This window comes from Camelus bactrianus, chromosome 17 (assembly GCF_048773025.1).
Source record: "Camelus bactrianus isolate YW-2024 breed Bactrian camel chromosome 17, ASM4877302v1, whole genome shotgun sequence".
NCBI lineage: Eukaryota > Metazoa > Chordata > Mammalia > Artiodactyla > Camelidae > Camelus > Camelus bactrianus.
The window spans coordinates 6,720,164-6,738,295 of NC_133555.1; the positions used below are offsets into that span (position 1 = coordinate 6,720,164).

At 50.7% G+C, this 18,132-nt stretch overlaps 1 protein-coding gene across 5 annotated transcripts in view; it reads left to right on the forward strand.

The window, feature by feature from the left end:
* SRGAP3 (SLIT-ROBO Rho GTPase activating protein 3) overlaps positions 1-18,132 on the forward strand; it is a 288,661-nt gene that overhangs the window by 175,975 nt on the left and 94,554 nt on the right. For all 5 annotated transcript variants that reach the window (XR_012499859.1, XM_074344421.1, XM_074344420.1 and 2 more), the window contains one exon: positions 15,614-15,776. Coding sequence is in view for 4 of the 5 variants with exons in the window: in XM_074344422.1 (XP_074200523.1) it covers positions 15,614-15,776 (163 nt within the window). In the remaining variant the exon portion in view is untranslated. The remainder of the gene's footprint in view (positions 1-15,613; positions 15,777-18,132) is intronic.

The window sequence follows — 18,132 nt, forward strand, 5'->3', positions numbered from 1 at the left end:
CATGATCCCATTTTTCTGATATATTTTTTGAGAGCAAATTTGTGCTTTTTTAAATGATAAAATTCCAATGCTCGTTATATGCAATTTAGAAAAAGCAGAAAAGTAGGGGAAAAAAACAATTGCTTACCGTCCCACCACCCAGAAGCTCCCATTTTGGTGCCTTTTCTCGCCTGCCTTTAATAATGACAACAGCGATGATCATTTATTGAGCACATTACTGAGCACTTGCCTTGAGCCTGATGGGTATTACTACCCCATCTTAAAGCTGAGGACAGTAAAGTCCTGACAGAGCGGCTTGTACAAACACGTCTGTGGACCAGTTTTCAGGATGTGACAGATTCAAACCTTTGCTCTCATCTTGTCTCCTTGCCCTGAGATAAGAAAGGGCCTGGGTGTTGTCTGAGAGCAGCCATGGACTCTGAACACTCCTCTGAAACCACAGACAACGACACACGTGCGGAGACCCACATCTCGGCTGAGCTGTCCCAGGAACTGTCCAGGGCTGTGTGGCCCAGGGAGGCGGGGCACTCGGGGAGCATGGGCCTGGGGCCCCTGTTTCCTTGCGTTGCTTGTAATGAGCTCAGTCAGCCCCTCCTGGGTTCATTAACCGAGGCTGCCAGACAGAACGGGAGCCCCAGCTGGCAGTCGGGCCAAGCAGACCGCTGTACACACTGTGAAAGTCTAATTAGGGCGTGGCCCAGGCCAGTGCAGCTGGTGCAGGCCCTCTCGACGAGGCTAACGTGGCGGCCGAGCCCCCCGTGTCTTTTAGAAGCAAGAGTCTCCAGGGGATGCCTGGGCTTGCCCTTTGACCCCGGGGCCAACCAGTGCTGACCCCTGGCTGCCTCTTCTCTGGAGCTCAGTGCACAGGGGCTGTGCTGTGTCCTAGGCCCTTCATCTTGGCTGTCCAGAGAAGCCTGGTCCTGCTGACTTACAGATACTTGATCAAGAGTGTCCAGTGGTCTGCCAGGTGGCCTCTCAGGGCGTGGAGGCCGAGGCCCAGGTCTGGTCACTTCTTCCTTCTGCATGGGGCCCAGTGCAGGGCAGCGGCGTGGTGTTTGTGAGTGAGCAGGAGAAAGGGAGAGAGGGGATTTACTTGCTTTGTAAAATTCACTCTGGCTGAGAGATTTGGCTTAGAGAGGGGACTGATTTGCCCACGATCTCACAGCAAATTAGTAGCAAACCTGGGATGGGCATTGTCTTAGTCCATTCGGGCTGCTGCAACAAAGGACCACAGACTGGGTGGCTTAGAGTCAGAAATGTGTTCCTCGCAGTTCTGGAGGCTGGAAGTCTGAGACTCTGGTGAGGGCCCTCTCGCGGCGTTCGGACTGCTGCTTCTCCCGGCTCCTCACACAGCAGAAAGCAGAGTGAGGAAGCAGCCCGAGTGACTCTTACAAGGGTGCTCATGGCCTCCTCTAACCCTAATTACCTGCCAAAGGCCCCACCTCTAATACCATCACCTTCTGTGGGGCACATTCAGTCAGTGACAGGGACTCATGTCTCTTGACTCTTAAGTCCAGTGCTCCTCCTTCTGCTCCCTGGCTCTGCCCCTCTCAGGCCTCAGCTGCTCCCTATCCACCTGGGCAACTGAAAAGTTTACAGCTGCCCAGGAGGTGGCCAAGAGGAGTCTGGGCTAGACTCACCTGGGCTGACTTCCATGTGGCCCCTGATTCAAAGAAAGGCTCAGTTGATGGCCCTGAGGGCCATCAACTGAGGTTGAACATTTAGAGACCAGCATCATCATGTTTCTTTTCCACCATCATGTATTGCTAGTCTTTTTTTTTTCTTTTAATTGAAGTATAGTCAGTTTACAGTGTTATGTTAATTTCTGGTGTACCTCATGGTGATTCAGGATATGTGTGTGTGTGTGTGTGTGTGTGTGTGTGTGTATACTTTTTATACTCCTTTCCATTAGAGGCTTTTACAAGGTGTCGAAGACATTTCCCTGTGCTATACAGTAGGACCTTGTTGTTTACATATATCTGTTCTAACACACCTTTTTCAAAACACTCTGACATCTTTGCTCTCTTCTAATCCTGATGATGAACGAGCATATAGAGAGGGAGCCAGGGGTTTTATCTCGATCCAGGCAAGCTGAGTGGTGTTTTATGAAGGACACACCATGAGCTGCTGAGTGAGAAGACCCGGGTCTCGTGACTTCCAGGGTGGGCCTCTCTCTCCGAGAAGCCACGTGGGTCGTCATCTGTGGGAAATGTGTATATTGAGGGCCTCTTATATACCTAGGCTGTGCTTCATGCTGCAGACACAGATTAATGAGAGAGCGAGCACGTGGCTGGTATGGCTAGGGTGGGCTCCCGGGCCCTGTGGCCCTGCTCTTTGAGCCCTGCCACCTGCTTGCTTTTCAGACCTCAGTCTTTAGCTGCCACCTCCTCTGGAAAGCTTCCTGAGTCTGCCCTGCTCCCTTCCTCCATGTGTCTATAAGACTCTGTACTTGTCTATCTGCTTATTCAGCCAATATTTACTGAGCACCTACCATGTGCCCTGCCCTGGTTTATGGTGGTGAACAAGACAGGCTTGGTTCCTGCCATAGTGGCATTGACCATCTCATGGAGGAGAGAGACCATCAGAAACAAGTAAAAGACTGCTTGTCATCAAATGGTTGCAATGATGGAGTGATTGCTGTGGTCTGGGTTGGAGGCTCTAAGACGACTTCACACACGTTTCCTGGCACTTTGGTGACGATAGCTGTAAAGCTCAGCCAGGCTGCCCCCTTCTCCGTGTGGTCCCACTTCAGACGTGGGGGTTCAGGGCACTGAGATGGCAGTGGGGGAGCTGCAATCTTCTTGGACCCCTGCCTCCACCCCCACCTCCCCCCTAGATTCTCTTGATCAAGGTGGTCTCAGCTCCAGCTCAGCTTCAAGGGGAGGGAAAATAAAGCCCTGCTGTCACAGGGGGCCTGTCAGAGGATCTGCATCTCTCATGAATCCTCCACACTGAGCTAGGATGGCAGTCAGGGAAGGCTTCTGGAGGAGGTGGTGTGTGAGCAGAGACCTGAGGGATGAGAAGGAGCAGCCATGGGCACAGTAGGAGGGAAACAGAGGCTGGTGGGGCTGGAACTGGTGATGAGGGGTGCTGTAAGCCACTGAGGGAAGCAGCCTCAGCAGGGAGCAGTGTGATCTGATGTCCATTAAAAGATCACTCTGGATTGGAGGGGCAATAGTGTTGCAGAGGAGGCCAGCAGGGCGGGTGCGAGGGTGGCTCTCCGGGCAGTGGTGATGACAGTAGAGTGCACAAAGAGTGACAGGGGCTGGGAAATCTCTCTGAGGCAGAACTGAGGAAAAGAGAGGAATCTGTTCTGACCTGAGATGGAAGGACTTGAGGAGGGGATGAGGAGCTGCCACCCTGTGTTGTGATCTCCTGTTTTTCTTGTCTGTCACTCTTCTGACAACTGGGCTACCTGCTCCAAGATGGCAGAGAAGGTGGCTGCTGACCTCGGGTCCCTACCACTTGGCATCAGGTTTGGCACATGGTTGGCCCTTGGTAAACGCTGAGTGAATGAATGAAGGTCAGGTGGTAATTCGAGTGGCTCTGTTGCGGGGTGTGGGTGGCAGGCAGGGAAGGGGACATTTGTCTTCTGGCTGCATTAGGAGCTTAGTGAGACAGTTTGGATGAAGGGCCACCCACTCTGGTACCTGGCACAGGCACAGTGTTGCCGAGAGGGCAGTGTGGACTTTACGATGGTCTCCCTGACTGGGGAATCAGGACCACAGAGGCCGAGCACTAGTTCACAGAGTGTGGTTCCCACTGGCAGCTCCGACATTGTGTGGGGACTTGTCAGAAATGCAAAACCCGTGGCCCCCAGACCTGCTGAATAAGAAACTCTGTGGATCAGGCCCAGCAATCTGTATTTTGACAAGCTTCCAGGGGATTCTGATGGCCATGCATGTTGAGGAGTTGCTCAGTCTGATGACTTTCCAGGTAATCAGTTGTTTACAGTTCATTTTCAGGCTGTGCTGGCCTGGCAGACCCCTCCTCTTCCCCGGTGTCAAATCCATGATCCACTACCCCTTTGCAGCCAGGCCTGACCTGGGCTCGCCTTCTCCTTTTTGAGGCCTGGAGCTGGGAGCCCTCACTGAGGAGGGGTGTGGCGTGAATGGAGGCACGTGGGGGCCTGAAAACCTGCCTCTTGGGGTAGATGGATGTCCTCCAAACCAATTGGGTAAGAGGCCAGGGTTTCCTGGAACCAAGATGTTTTCTTCCTCCAGAGAACTGTTTCTGAAGCTCCAATACTTTGAGATGTCTAGTTGAGGAGGGGGGCTGAAGGAGAGAAAGAATGAATGGAGTTGGGAAGGACCGCCCACTCCTTACCTCCCCTTAGAGATTCCTGACACACATCAGGATATGGAAGCTCTGAGAACTCCTGCAATAAATAAGCCTGTTGACTTCTTTCTGAAGGCTGTTTGGCCACAAAATTCACCCTCATCCGTAATATTTACTAATATGTTACCAAACCAGCCCTCCTTGGGACCCAATCTGAAAAGCTCTGTTGAGACAAACTCTGGATTCCCCTCTGGAATGTTCACACTGCGTGCTAGCGCTCTGTGTGGGAGGTGACAGAGCCCCCTTCTGTTCTGACTCCCTCTGTCTTTGATGCCCCTGACCTTCTCGGGGTTACACCCGATAAAGATGCTCGCTCTAGAAGGTTACGTGTTGGTTGCTATTTGGACAGCTGTGAAAAAAAGCAACAGGGGATTCTGTTCAAATATGTTTACGGAGTGTGGAAGGAGCTGGGAGGCGCTTGGCCAGTCAGGGACTAATGCTTCATGTTCTCTGCAAGGGAGGTTTGCAGCGTCTCTTAGCTTCACAAAGCACTTGAGAAGGAGGATTCAGTGGGCAGCTAACTTGATTGCCAAGAAAATGCTGCTTCTGGGCGGGGGGTGAAACATCACAGACTTTTTGTTTCCGCAGATGGAGCATTTCCCTAAAAAGGTTGTATAATTTAGACTCAGCCTTCCAGGTGAATCCTAATCCTTTTGTCGTGAGTAAATTGAGCCTGTAAATGTGCAAAGGACTCAGAATGAAAAGGGTTGCTCAGAATGAGGGGGGGGACAGTGGGGGTGGCCCTCCAGGTGGGACGCAGGTCTCCATTCATGGCGGCTGCTGTCACTGTGACCACCGTCACACCAGCGATGGCTCTCCAGGAACGCTTTCCAGAGCTGGTATCCTCCCAGGACAGTTTGTCAGCCGAGCATCCCTGATGGCTCTGTGTCTGTGCCGTGCAGGTGGTTCAGTCTTTCAGATACACCCCCCACCACGTGCAGATTACCGCCTGCCAAGTACTCTACTAGGTGTTTGACGTGCGTCGTCTCATTTAACCTTCATGGTAAACGTTGTGACCTTTGAGGCAGGCACTATTGCAGTCTTGCTAGTTGCAGACATGGAGGTTTTGAGAAATTAAGTAATTTGTGCAGAGGGACACTGCTAGAGCACGTAAGTGGCAGAGCTGGGATTCTCATCGTGGTTTAACCGGTGCCAAAATGCAGAACTGCGTCTGGCTGCAGGATGCTGGGTGTGTCCCCTGCCTCTCTGGGCTGGTTTACTGTTTCCTGAGAGTCACCCATCAGTCCAGACCACATCCATCTTGTATGGGCATCCAAGGGCTCCCTCTTCTCCTGCTTGTTTCCCCAGGGCCAGCTTGGGGCTCACCTCCTCTGTGAAGCCCCTGCTCCTGGTCCCAGGCCCACGGTTAGCAGCTGCTCCCTAGGCCTCCCACAGGGATCTGTTTGTGGCTCTCCTGGGGCTCAGGTCAGATTATCAAGGAATGATTCAGTTTGTGTGCCTGGTTCTCCACTTCAATTGGCCAGCTGCTTGAAGGCAAGGGGCCATTTCTAGTTTCTCTCTCTCTCTGATATACAATATAAACTCTATCAAAGTTTTTCCCCCTTAACAGAGGCTCTAGGGATTGAACCCATGACCTCGTGCACGCCAAGCACTCACTCTACCACCGAGCTACACTCCCCGCCCCCATCAAAGGTTTTTGAATGGATAACTGAAAAGACCAAGATACTACCAAGTGTTTTCTTCAAATACTTGAAGGAAACAGACTTACTTTGTGCTGTGGCAGGAGAGAAGTGAGGTCTATGGACAGCATTTTCAGAAAAGCAGACTTTAACTCAACCCTGAGAGCGTTCCAGTAGCCAGCGCTGTCCAGCAAGCAAGGGGCTGCCTTGGGAGGTGTGGGCTCCCAGTCCAAGGAGGGGGTTCCACAAAGGCCGGGTATTTTAGGGGCACATGTCTGTCATGTGAAGGGTGGGCAGGCGGGATCATGTTCCTCAGAGTGAGGGAAGGTGCTGATAGCACAGGAGCCGTTAAGTGTTGACTCATCTTTTCTATTCTCTTTCAGTCTTTGTGGTGACAGCTTGGTTCTGGTGTGTGACTGACACTTCTCTCTAGTCCCCCTTTTAACAAACAGACAACAGACCTCGGGCATCAGCATCTGCCTAAGATTGAATGATACTGTTTTTTCCTCTTGATCTTACTTTTTCGGTTATCTTCTATTTAGGGCAAGTGATGCTGTTTTTTTTTTTTTAATTTTATTTTAACTAAAACTAGGGAAAGTCCTTTGTAAATAAATGCATTTAAGTAAAAAGAAACAGTCAATAAATAGCGGGATATGAAGCATGGAGGTGTGCGGGGATGGTCGAAACCCCGCAGCCAGCACGAGACAGCCCTCGGGCCCCTTCCAGCCCCTCCTGGGAAGTAACATCCTTCTTCTCTACCCTCCATCCTCCACCATTGTTTTCATTGCTGGGAGGGATTTTAAGGCCAGAGGCTCAGCCTCTTGAGTGGTCTTGGCGAAGGCTACAGCCCCTTTTTCTTCTTCCAGTTTTTCCTTCTGGCTCCTCTCCAGATTCTCCACCCAGTTTCCTGCGATCCTCAGAGACTATAATCAGCAACTGCCAAAGTACTAACCAGGATGTGATTCATTTATACTTGGATGTGCTTGATATACATACAGATGTTCACATCATTTAAATTTTATTCTAAAACTGAAAAACTGATGTTGTAATCAAGATTTTATCAAGCAGTAATATGCAGGGGTTTGGTTTTGACTCGATTCTATTAAATAAATAGAATAATAATGACTTTCCAAGATTATACAGTGCCTTACACTTACAAAGTACCTCCCCAGCCTTTAGCTGCTTCAGTCCTCCCAAGAATCCTGCTGGGGCCAGGGGAGTCAGGGAAGGTGTCATCATCCCCACCTGACAGGCAAGGGACCAGAAGGCCAGCCAGGGTGAGCCTGGCTGAGGATACTCGGCTGATCGAGGAAAGGAGTGGCTGGAGGAGCTGTGGGTCAGTGCCCTTCCTCCACCTAGTGCTGCACACACACCATTTTGCAGGTGGATAAATGAGGTTGGCCACATGTTGCCTGATAAGGCAGGGATTTTTGTTCTGGTATCAAGAATACATTCAGCAAGTCAAGAGAGAGCTCAGTAGCCCCTTCACTTGGAGGCATGAGGAATGAGTGAGCAAGTGAATAATTCTGCCTCAGGGTTGGGGGAGTCTTGGGACTGTTGGCACTGGGCCTTGAAGTACACATAAGAGTTTGCTGGGGGAGAAGGTACTAATGGGAGAAGGAAAACCAACATCTGTAACAAACCTACAGGGGCTGTTCGTCGGCCTATATCAGTCATTGGATTTTCCCAATAGCCTAGCGAGGTGCTGGTGGTGATCATAGTGATGCCGATGGTAACTGTTATCAGATGCTGGGTTTGATGCTAAGGATGTCCCATGACATTCCTGTTCCATTCCATTTAATCCTTGAAGTGCCACTGTGAGGTAAATGTGTTCAACCCTGTTTTACAGGTAAGGAACGAAAAGGTTGAGCTAGCTTTCCAAGTTCACCCAGCTGACAAAGGGCAGAACTGGTATTTGAACCCTGGCTTTGACTCCTTAGCACCCCAGCCTGGGTAAGCAGAACCTGCTTCGGCCAGGCAGCCCAGTGGGCATAGTCCTTCCCCTTGGGAATGGCTGTCTCAGGGCTGGTGTCAGCCAAAGGCACTGGATTTCAGGTTCAAGAGGGGGCTGCTGTGCCCTGAAGCCGCATGCCCACTGTCGCCACGAGGTGACCCCAAGGCAGAGCCCTGTCAGACTCTCCCCCTCACCTGGATGGCTACTCTGCCTCCTCCAGCCTTTCTGCCCCCGTGATCATGTCACTGGCCCATTCAAAACCTTCATTCGACCTTGACCTACAAGGTCCTTATCTGGCCGCTTCCTTCCAGCCACAGCTGCCTCCTCTTCCACCCCGCCCTGTACCACCCCTGCCCTAGCCAGACAGAACTGCTTTCAGCCCTGGAACCATGTCCTGTGTGACCTCACAGCTCACACTCAGCCTCTCCTCTGCCTGCAGGATGCTCCTGTCGTTAGGTTTCCTGCCCAGCAAACTCTTAGGTGTACTTCAAGCCCACTGCAACGGTTTCTGTGATTGCCCATCCACCCTGAGGCGGAATCAGCCCCTCCCTGCCTCCCTCCCTCCTCTGGGATCCCAGTCCTCACACGGCATAACATAGTGGACAGCTGTTACTCTCCCCTGCTCAGCATCCCTCCCTCCCTTCTTTTGATAACAAGCTCTAGATTTTCCTCTGGGGAGTCATCCCTGAACAATGGTGAGCCTCTGACCAGCGCTGCGTCCTCTTGGCCACGAGCTTTAATCTAGTGACATGTAATCCCAGGACTTTTGGTGGAACAGCTGGAGAAAAGCTCTCTTTTTCCTGGGATTACTAGCAGTCAGGGGACTCTGGGTTTGGAGGGGGCCTGCGTGAGAGTGAAGCCAACACACAGAGAAAAGCAGAGCCAAGAAATAGAGAAAGACCAGGTCCTGCTGACATCCTTTGAGCCCCTGGATGCAGCTATGCCTGAGGCCAACAACCTCTTATTCCTTTACATTTTTCTGATTAAAAGTTTTGGTCCTTAAAATTTGTCTTCCTCCGATTACTGCCATTTTTGCTTAAGGCAGTCTGAAGTGAGTTTTTCTGTCACTTCACCTAAAGGGGTTCTGACCAATAGCCAAAATAATTCTTGGTTTGCATTAATTTCAGCTCCTAGATTGCGAGCCTTCTCAAGGCACATCCAGTCATTTTTTAATCCTCTGTGACTGGACGGTGCCTAGCACATAGCAGGAACTCAAAAGATGTTAGAAGAGTGAGTGAATGAATGAACGAGATTCTGCCAAGGGCTGTGGAGAGACCCAAGGAAATACACGAGATGGTTCCTGCCTTCAGGGGGCTTATAGAATCAGTGATGAAACCAGCCCACGTATGGCCACCAAAGATGGCCAGCACACCACCGGAAGCTGGGGGAGAGACCTGGGACAGAGCTGCCCTCATAGCACTCAGAAGGAACCAACCCTGACGACACCTCGATTTCAGACTTCAGCCTCCAGAACTGGGAGACAGTACACTTCTGCTGTTCAGTGAAGCAGCCCTGTGTCCAGCGACACACAGCGCAGACGCTCATCCTGTCCCTCAGGGCCCTGGTCCACGCTGCCCCTCTGGCCTTGCCCCGCCCCTCGTCCATCCTTTCTGCTCTCGGGAAGGTGCCCATGCATGCCGACGGAGCCTTCACGCTGACCGCTGGGAGTGCTGTCCTTTATCCCCAGGCCGCCGTAAAACCTACCCATTTTCTGGTCCTAACTCATCCTTCTGGGCACGTTGCACCTGTCAGCTGGTTGTGTGCCCGGCTCTGCCTCGTAGCAGAGAAACAGTGGTGAGCAGGACAGACCGAGCAGAGAGGGGACAAAGACAGAAACCAAAAGTAAATGAAAGGGTCAAATGTCAGTGCTGTAATAACAATAAAATAGGGTGGTGTCCTAAAGAGCAGGTTGCCACTGGGGGTGAGGGAAGGCCTCAACAAGGAGACATATCTCAGCTAAGGTCTCAGTGACAAGAAGGACTGCCCCTTCCCTGGATCCCCACCTCCCATTACAGACTCTGAGGGCACCATGCAGGACTCCGATCACCGATGCCATTTCCTGTCTACTTATGTGATTATTTGATTGTCACCTGGGGCCCCTGCTGGACTGTAAGCTTCATGAATCAGGGAGCATGACTCATTTTGCTTACCACCGCCTGGCCCAAAAGATAGCACCCAGTTAATATTTGCAGAATGAACGAATCATGCTTCCAGCAAGGACAGTGAGTTCCAAGTCCTGCTTGGGGCAACTTAGGTAGCCAGAGGTTAACCCCGTGTTTTGAACCCTGGAACTCACTGAGGTGTGCTTTTCAGAGGCAGCTTTGCTGGCCGCTGCCCAAGCAAGCCCAGTGTAAGACCCAGGAATGTCTTGGAAGGATCAGGAAGCTGGAGGCAGGGACTTGGTGTTTTGGGGACAGTGTCAGCTGCCAGAGCTCCTCTCCCTCCCAGGGGGACCAGGATCCCAGGGCAGTGGATTTGGAATATTCAACTGAAACATGGGGCTCAGCAGGCCTGGAAATGGGTTCTGTTTGCTAAATGGAATTTTCCGGTCCCCAGCCGGCAAGCAAGAGAAGCTGGTACACTGCTGATTTCCTTTTCCCAACTTACCAGCTTGGCAAGGCCTCGCTTCTCTAGCTGTAGTCGCTTGGAACCCCATACCCAGCTGCCCCAGCCAAAGAAAGAAAGCTGTGACTCACTAGAAATTTTCATTGCTATTTTCTGGCCGTAAAAAAGAAAATGCATCCAGATATATGGGAAAGTTCTCAATTATACCTTAGCTCAGCAGCAACCACCTGTGTGGACGCAGGGACGCGAGAGTGGAAAAGCAGAAAGGCTGCTCACGATGTGCCTTAGAGGAGAGAGTGCCGGCCCAGGTTCATTCTGACGTCTTCCGAAAGTGAGGCTGCAGCAGGCAAAATGGCTGCTGAGGGACAGCTGGGTCTCAGGTCCAAGGGGTCCTGTTCCAAAAGGGACAAATAACCCCCTGAAAGGAGCAGGCCAGTGTCCAGCTCTGCCAGATACAGCCTGGGTGCCTCTTGCTGTGGTCCCGGTACAACGCAGGTGGCCGGTGGGACGGCGATCAGCGCACCAGCCAGAGCCCTTGGGACCCTGCTCCGTCTGTCCTGCCACTGCCTGGCCGGGCCTCCTGAGGACTTGCCTCTTCTGTCCCACGATCACGTGCGTCTGTAAAGAGTCCCATGTCATTCGTGGCTTCAGGTATCATCCAAGTGCTTGCTGCCGGCTTCCACATTTGTCTCTGTCCAGATACCACCCTCCGAGTGTTCCATGAGCCCTCGAGACTCTCTCCATGTTCAAACAGAACTCCTCACCTTCCCTCCCTGCCCCACTGCTGTGAAGGCTCCTCTACATCTCAGTAAATGCCACCCCTGCCCTCGGGTGCCCAGCCTGGAAGACCTGGGCCTCATTCCGGGCGGCGTCTTCTCCCTCCCAGCCAACCAATCTCCGAGTCCAGTCAGTTTACTACCTAAGTGTTTCTTGAATCCCTCAACTTCCCTCTTTGCCTCCGTGAGTCCATCCTCCACACAATAGCCAGAGTGAGGGTTTGAAAGTGGAATTTTACCCTTTCACTCCTCAGCTCCAAACCCTGCAATGGCTCCTGCCAGCCTCAGGACAAAGCTCAAACTTTCTACTGGGACGTAAAGGCCCTTTGCCTATGTGGCCTCTGCCTAATTCTCCAACTTTGTTTTCCACTCTCCCTCGCCCCTGACCCCAGGCACCATGCCTGAGCCCCCTCAACTATGTTTAGCTCACCAACATGCTCTCTCTAGGGCTCTGTTTGTCATATTTCTCCACCTGGAAAGTTCAACCTGGTCAACCGCCATTCCAGCCTTTAGTTCTCAGTCTGGAAAGTGCTTCCTCCAGGAAGCCATCCATGTTCACCTCTACACCAGATCTGGGCGACAGGGTCTTCCCATCACTATGTTTGTGAGGCTGTATCATCATCTTGTTTCCTTGTGTGGCCTCCTTACCTGAGTGGAACGCTTGTCAGGGCAGGGTCTTGCCCGCTCTGCTCGCCTGCCTGGCAGATACATACGGAGACAGATGAATGAACGAAAGTCTGAATGAACCAAGGCCTTCATCTTCCCAGCAGCTGCTCACTTTAGCTTGACAAATCCTTGGTTGCCTTTGGCTAACTTTCTCCTGGCCTCTGCTCATTCTGTAATTCCGTCTGAGGCTGCGTTGCCTCTTGGTCACAGATTCTGGTAAGGAAGGCACCGTCCTTTCTCCTCTTTCTCTTATCCAGTCTCCCTGGCCAGGTGACCTAATTTATGGTCCACAAGCTGTCCCAGAACTTCCTCACCCTTTCAAGATCTTTTTCCTTTCCCCCTGAAACTCATCTTCTGGCTGTGATTTCCATAAATTTTGCACATTTAATTCCCTGGTGCTGTTCAATTCTCGCATCCCAGGCTGAGCAAGCCCCTGAAGTAATTTAAGTAAGAGCTCAATTATCTCATCTCTCCTTTAATCTTTCCATTTCCATCACCACCTAGGAAGCAGTGGAAATGGGATCAAGTGTAATGTGTTTTCTGCCCAAACCTCCTTCTCCCCTTGCACCTCTTATCTCGGTTCATGTCATCAGCATCGACCCTGAGATGCCTGAGATCCAAACCTCAGAATCCTCATCCCTTTCCCCCTCCCCCAACTCCTCTCAATCTCCAGGAAGTCTCTGAGATTATCTGCAACCCTGGTGAGGAGTCACTACCCAGGCCCTCATCATCTCTCTTCTCCTGGATTAAGGTCACCTCCTGACTGGTCCTCCTGCCTCCAGCCCCATGCCTGTCCCCACACTCATTCACCCTGCACTCATCCATCTGCTTGTCCACCCACTCATCCGTCCCTCCATCCACCAACCCATCCGGCCAGCCATCCATCAGCCTCCAGTCTGCCCTCAATGATCTAAGACATACATTGGTTAGATCATACCTCTGTTTAAATAGCTTCCATGACTCCCCACTGCCTACAGCAGGCATTCTTAACCCTGGCTGCACATTAGAATCTTCTAGAGAATGTTTTAAAAATGCTAATGCCAAGGCTGTCCCCCCAGAGATTCTGACTTAATTGGTTTGGATGGGGCCTGGGTTTTGGTGTTTTTCTGAAAGCTTCCCAGGTGATTCTAGTGTGCTACAACCAAGTGGCTCTTGGCCTAGATGATAAAATTCCAACTCGTTAGGCTGGGATTCAGTGCCCCCCACAATGGAACTTTTAACCTGTCTCCCCAGCCTTAAGTCCTACTGGCCCTCCCCTATGACACTCAGAATTCTAGCTCGACTGAGCTACTTCTCTGTCTGCCTGCAATTCCATCTCTCTCTCTGCCCCTCTATTTGAAACACTCCTACCTATTCTTCAAGACCCAGCACAAATGTGACCTTTCCTCTTGGGTCTCTCTTCCATTGCATCTACTCCATGTCAGGCACTTTGCTGGGCACGGGATATGGTGACTAAAACAGAAACAGCTCCTGCTCTCACAGAACTTCGAGTTGGGTGACAGGTGGGGAGTAGAAACCCCTTAAGGTGGAAGTTCTCAAACCCGAGTGTGCATCGCAGTCACCTAGAGGGCTGGTTAAAACACGGATGCTGGGCCCACTCGGAGGATTTCTTATTAAGTGGCCCAGGGTGGCCCCGAGAATTTGCGTTTATAACAGATTTCCAGGTGAAGCTGAGGCATCTGGTCTGGGAACCACACTTTGAGAACTCCTGCCCTAGAGTATGGTCAGAGGCACGCTCTCCGGGGAGTATCATTTAAGCTGAGACCCAGAGGAAGAGAGAGGAGTAGGGGCTCACACATTCCAGATGGAACAGCCATCGTGAAGGCCCCAGGTGGGAAAGAAGCTGGCAGGAAAGCAAAGGGGACTGTGTGCTGGGGACGTGGAGAGCCCGGGAGGAGAGTGCACCGTCTCCGAGTTCTCACGCAGGACCGATGCCCCGCGTGTCTCCGTCATAGCATCTGCCCACCTCCCTCTGTATCCTTCCACCGCAGCCACCTCACAGGGAGCCCCTCCGAGGCAGGTCTGTGTCACTGTCACCCGGGGCCCACCCGAGACCTGACACGGAGTAAATGCTGAGGGATTCAGGCTGGGCCGTTGGATCTCAGTGTTCTGGCTTTTTCTCTAGGCTATACGCGAAGGAGAAATCGGTTTACTTCTCTTATAGCATAACGTCTCCTCCCTTTTCCTCAGATGGTTTCTAACATATCCATCCTCTATCTAAACCAAATTCCCTTCTCCCAAATCCCTGCTACCTAGACAAATTTTTAGCTCGTTTGGTGACAAAGAGGAAAGTCAAGCGCCTCGCATCCACTGCCCCATCCTTCCCAAGCCCAGGGTTTGGGTGGAGTGAGGGGTGGGTGTGCTGTGGCCAAGCCCAGAGGCCCTCAGGGCTACCCCCTCCCACACTTCCACTTGGCTGTGGGAGGATGATGTGGTCATACTGGGAGTCCACAGAATTCTCTCCTCAAAGACACTGACGGTGGGGGGCCGAGTTTCCTGAGAGAACCATGGCCAGCTCCCAGGGGTGACCCACCCTCAGGGATGGGGGTCCAGTCACCCTCAGCTGGTGGATGGGCCGCTGCCCATTCTCCCTCCCACCTTGGAAAGTGGAGTAAGGGTCATAGGTCAAGCCCTCAGCCCAGATGTCCCATGTGGCAACATGGGATTAGTGGCTTGATTTTGGCTTCTCATTGCCCTTTCCCTTCTCTTCCTGGATGCCAGGATATATACACGCTTTACTGAGGCTAACAGGGGGTCTTTGGTAAAGTATAGACTGGAGAGATATGCCCCCATTTCATTTTTGGAAATATCCCGTTTCACAAGCTTTGGGAAACCGGTGGTTCTCAAATTTTCGTGTGAATCAGCACCCTGGAGAGCTTGTTAAAACCTGGGTGGCCGGGCCCACCCCCGGAAGTCCTGACTCAGCAGGTCTGGAGTGGGGCTCGAGAGTACATTTCTAACAGACCCCAGGCAATGCTGCTGCTGGTCTGGGGACCCCCACCCTGTGGGAACCCCTGTTGTAGCACAGTGCCCAGCTAGAGGACGCTGTGAGTCTATCAGTCGTTGCAGGACAAAGATTCATCTGTCTTGTGTGTACTTCACTCAAAAGCAGCTTTCCTCAGCTCCTCCTCCCAAGTGTAGAACCTGAAATCCTCCGGGCCTTCAGCTCCACTGAGGGGCAACGGAATGTGTTGCCAAGAGGCCAAGAGACCAGGACTGACCCTGGAAGAGGACAAAGAGGTTAAGAGCCTGAGGGGAACCTGGGTCTGGGGGGGGCAGGGAGTGGAAGGGAAGGGTCCACTTTGTGTTCTTTCCACTGGATATTTCTGGAACTCATGTAAGTATTTCAAACACAATTGGTTTAGTATTTCTTAGCTCCAGGGAAGACAGCTTCTTCCCAGAAGGGAGGGACGCGTGCAGCAAGTGCCCAATAGGGAGAGGGCTTACAGTCAAAGTCCTGGCGTTTGGCCCCAGCGCTGCTCTGTGACCTTGGGAGGATTGTTTCAGCCCTCATGCTCTCTGTTGCCCTCGTGGCCCTAGCTGTTAAATACGTTATAATAAAATGAGCTGAAAGGGCCCTGTGATGGTCAGAAGAGCCAGAGTGGGTGACAACATAGAAACTGTATGGATGGCAGTTCCAGTGAAGCCAACCTGAGCTGTCTTGGTTTCCACAGGAAGGACCAGTATCTCCTCTCGCCTGTGAACTGTTGGTATCTAGTCCTGCATCAGACCAGGCGGGAGAGCCGAGACCATGCCACCCTCAATGACATCTTCATGAACAATGTCATCGTCCGCCTCTCCCAGATCAGCGAGGATGTGATCAGACTCTTCAAAAAGGTGGGCACTTGGGCAATACAGATATACTTTCCCCAAATGAGATCAGACTGCATGTATGATTTTACTCTCTGCTGATATCACCTAACAAGTTACAGAACACTGGGTCACAAAATTTTCCCATATCAATGAGCATACTTCCATAACATTTGGAAAGATTATGTAGTAGTTCATGATATAGATGTACCCTAATTTATTTAACCAATCCCTATTGTTGAACACTTCAGTGATTTGCATATTATTATAAATTATGCTGCTGTGAGCTTCTTTATACATACACCTTTATCATATTCACTGCTATTTTTTTAAATTGAAGTATAGTTGATTTGCAATATTCTATTAGTTTCAGGTGTGCAGCATAGTGATTCAGTATTTTTACAGATCGTACCCCATTAAAAGTTAATGTAAAAATAATAGATGTATTTCCCTGTGTTATACAATATATTCTTGTTGCTTATCTATTTCATATATTTTAGTTTGTATCTCTTAATCCCATACTTCTAATTTGCCCCTCTCCAGTTTGGTAACCACTAGTTTGTTTTCTATATCTGTGAGTCTGTTTCTGTTTTGAATATACATTCATTTGTGTAATTTTTAAGATTCCACACATAGGTGATATCATACAGTATTTGTCTTTCTCTGACATTTCACTAAGCATAATATTCTCTAGGTCCATCCACATTGCTGCAAATGGCAGGATTTCATTCTTTTTGTGGCTGAATAATATTCCATTGTGTATATATATATGCCACATATTCTTTATCCATTCATTGGTTGATAGGCAACTGGTATTTTCTTAAGATCAATTTCTGTAACAGGAATTTTAGGGTCAAAATTTGCTCATTTGTTTGTTTATCAAATGAGGTTAAGAACAACTATTCTCAGGGGCAGTGTGAGGGTTCAGTGAGATGGAGCATGAGAAGGAGGGAGGTGTTACTGAGAAGTGGTTCAGGGTATGGTTTTGGGTCCAGAATTCTTAAATTTCTGGGTTCATATTCCTGATTCCATCATTTATCAGCTGTGTGTCTTTGGGCTGGTTACTTAAACTCTCTGAGCCTCAGTTTCCTTATTTGTGAAATGGGATAGAAATACCCACAGAGCAGCTGCTAGGATTAAAACGGTTGTTAATTCCAAGTAAAGCATGGAAAGTAGCACCCGGCACTGAGTAAGTGCTCAGGAAAGCTGGCTATTATTGTACGAGTGTGAGAGACTATTACTACTAAAATCATCTAGCATATCTGTTCTTGCCAGGTGCCAATTTCATGGAATAGGTGACCGGGATTGCTCCAGGTCTGTACATGGAGTGTCCACTTTGAGGATGACTTCTATAACAAAACTGTAATTGCAAGCTAATCCCCTTTCCCCACACAGTATACTCTGGTCTCCTCCTGGGGCTGTGCTTATGAGATGTAGTCTAAGTTTAATATTTGCATAAGCAAACATAATTAGGAAGATAAATACAGTGCAATAATAAAAAAATATCACATAGCTCTTTGCAAAGCCAATCTAAAGTGACTCAGATCACTTGGTCCTATCTCAAGCCCCCGCCTGCCACTGCCACTGTCACATCTTTTTTCCTGGGTGGGAGGGACTCGCAGCGAAAGGGTCATCAGGGCCTTCTGGAAATGAAGGGTCTTTTCCTGAGCTGAGCCCCAGGACAAGCGAGATAAATCTCTTCAGGTCTCATTTAGGCTGACAGCAGCCTCACTTGTGGTGGAGGTTAACAGGGTGGAAAATAATGAAAAAAGGTCCACAGCTGAGCTCCTGGTGTCCTCGTTACCAGGCCTGTGCCTGTGGAACAAAGGAAATGACCCGGCCCCTCTGGGTCAAGAGAGAGCTAGGGACAGGGCCTTGCTGGTTGATTTAGCAGTGTGGCCCCCTTGTGTGACATCAGTTAGAGATGATCTCAGCACCGAGGGCTGCAGCCTTACATAATAATAGTTCCTGTAGACCTCAAACAGTGGCAGAGGCTGGTTTCTGGTCAGCCTGGGGAACAGGATCGTCCCCCCAGCCCATTTTACAGATGAGGAAGTAAAGCCCAAGAATCACCATTTGTCACACCTGCAGGAGGCAGCGCCTCTTACTGATTGTGTGACCCTGGGCAAGTCTCTCTGAACCTCAATTTTCTCATCTGGGAAGCAGAGATGAGAATGCCAACTTCAGGGACTAACTTGAAAGGGTAGAGGTAGGCCCAGTGTCCAGCACAGGCCTGGGACCCAGTAGGTTTTCATTAAAGGGTGGCTTGCTAGTGATCCCGAGGAATGGAGTCTCCCTTCCCAGCTGAGGGTGGGAGTCCTTCACCCTCCCCCAAGTCATACTCTGGCCCTGCCTCCGCAGGAGGAGGGAATGGCTTCCAGGC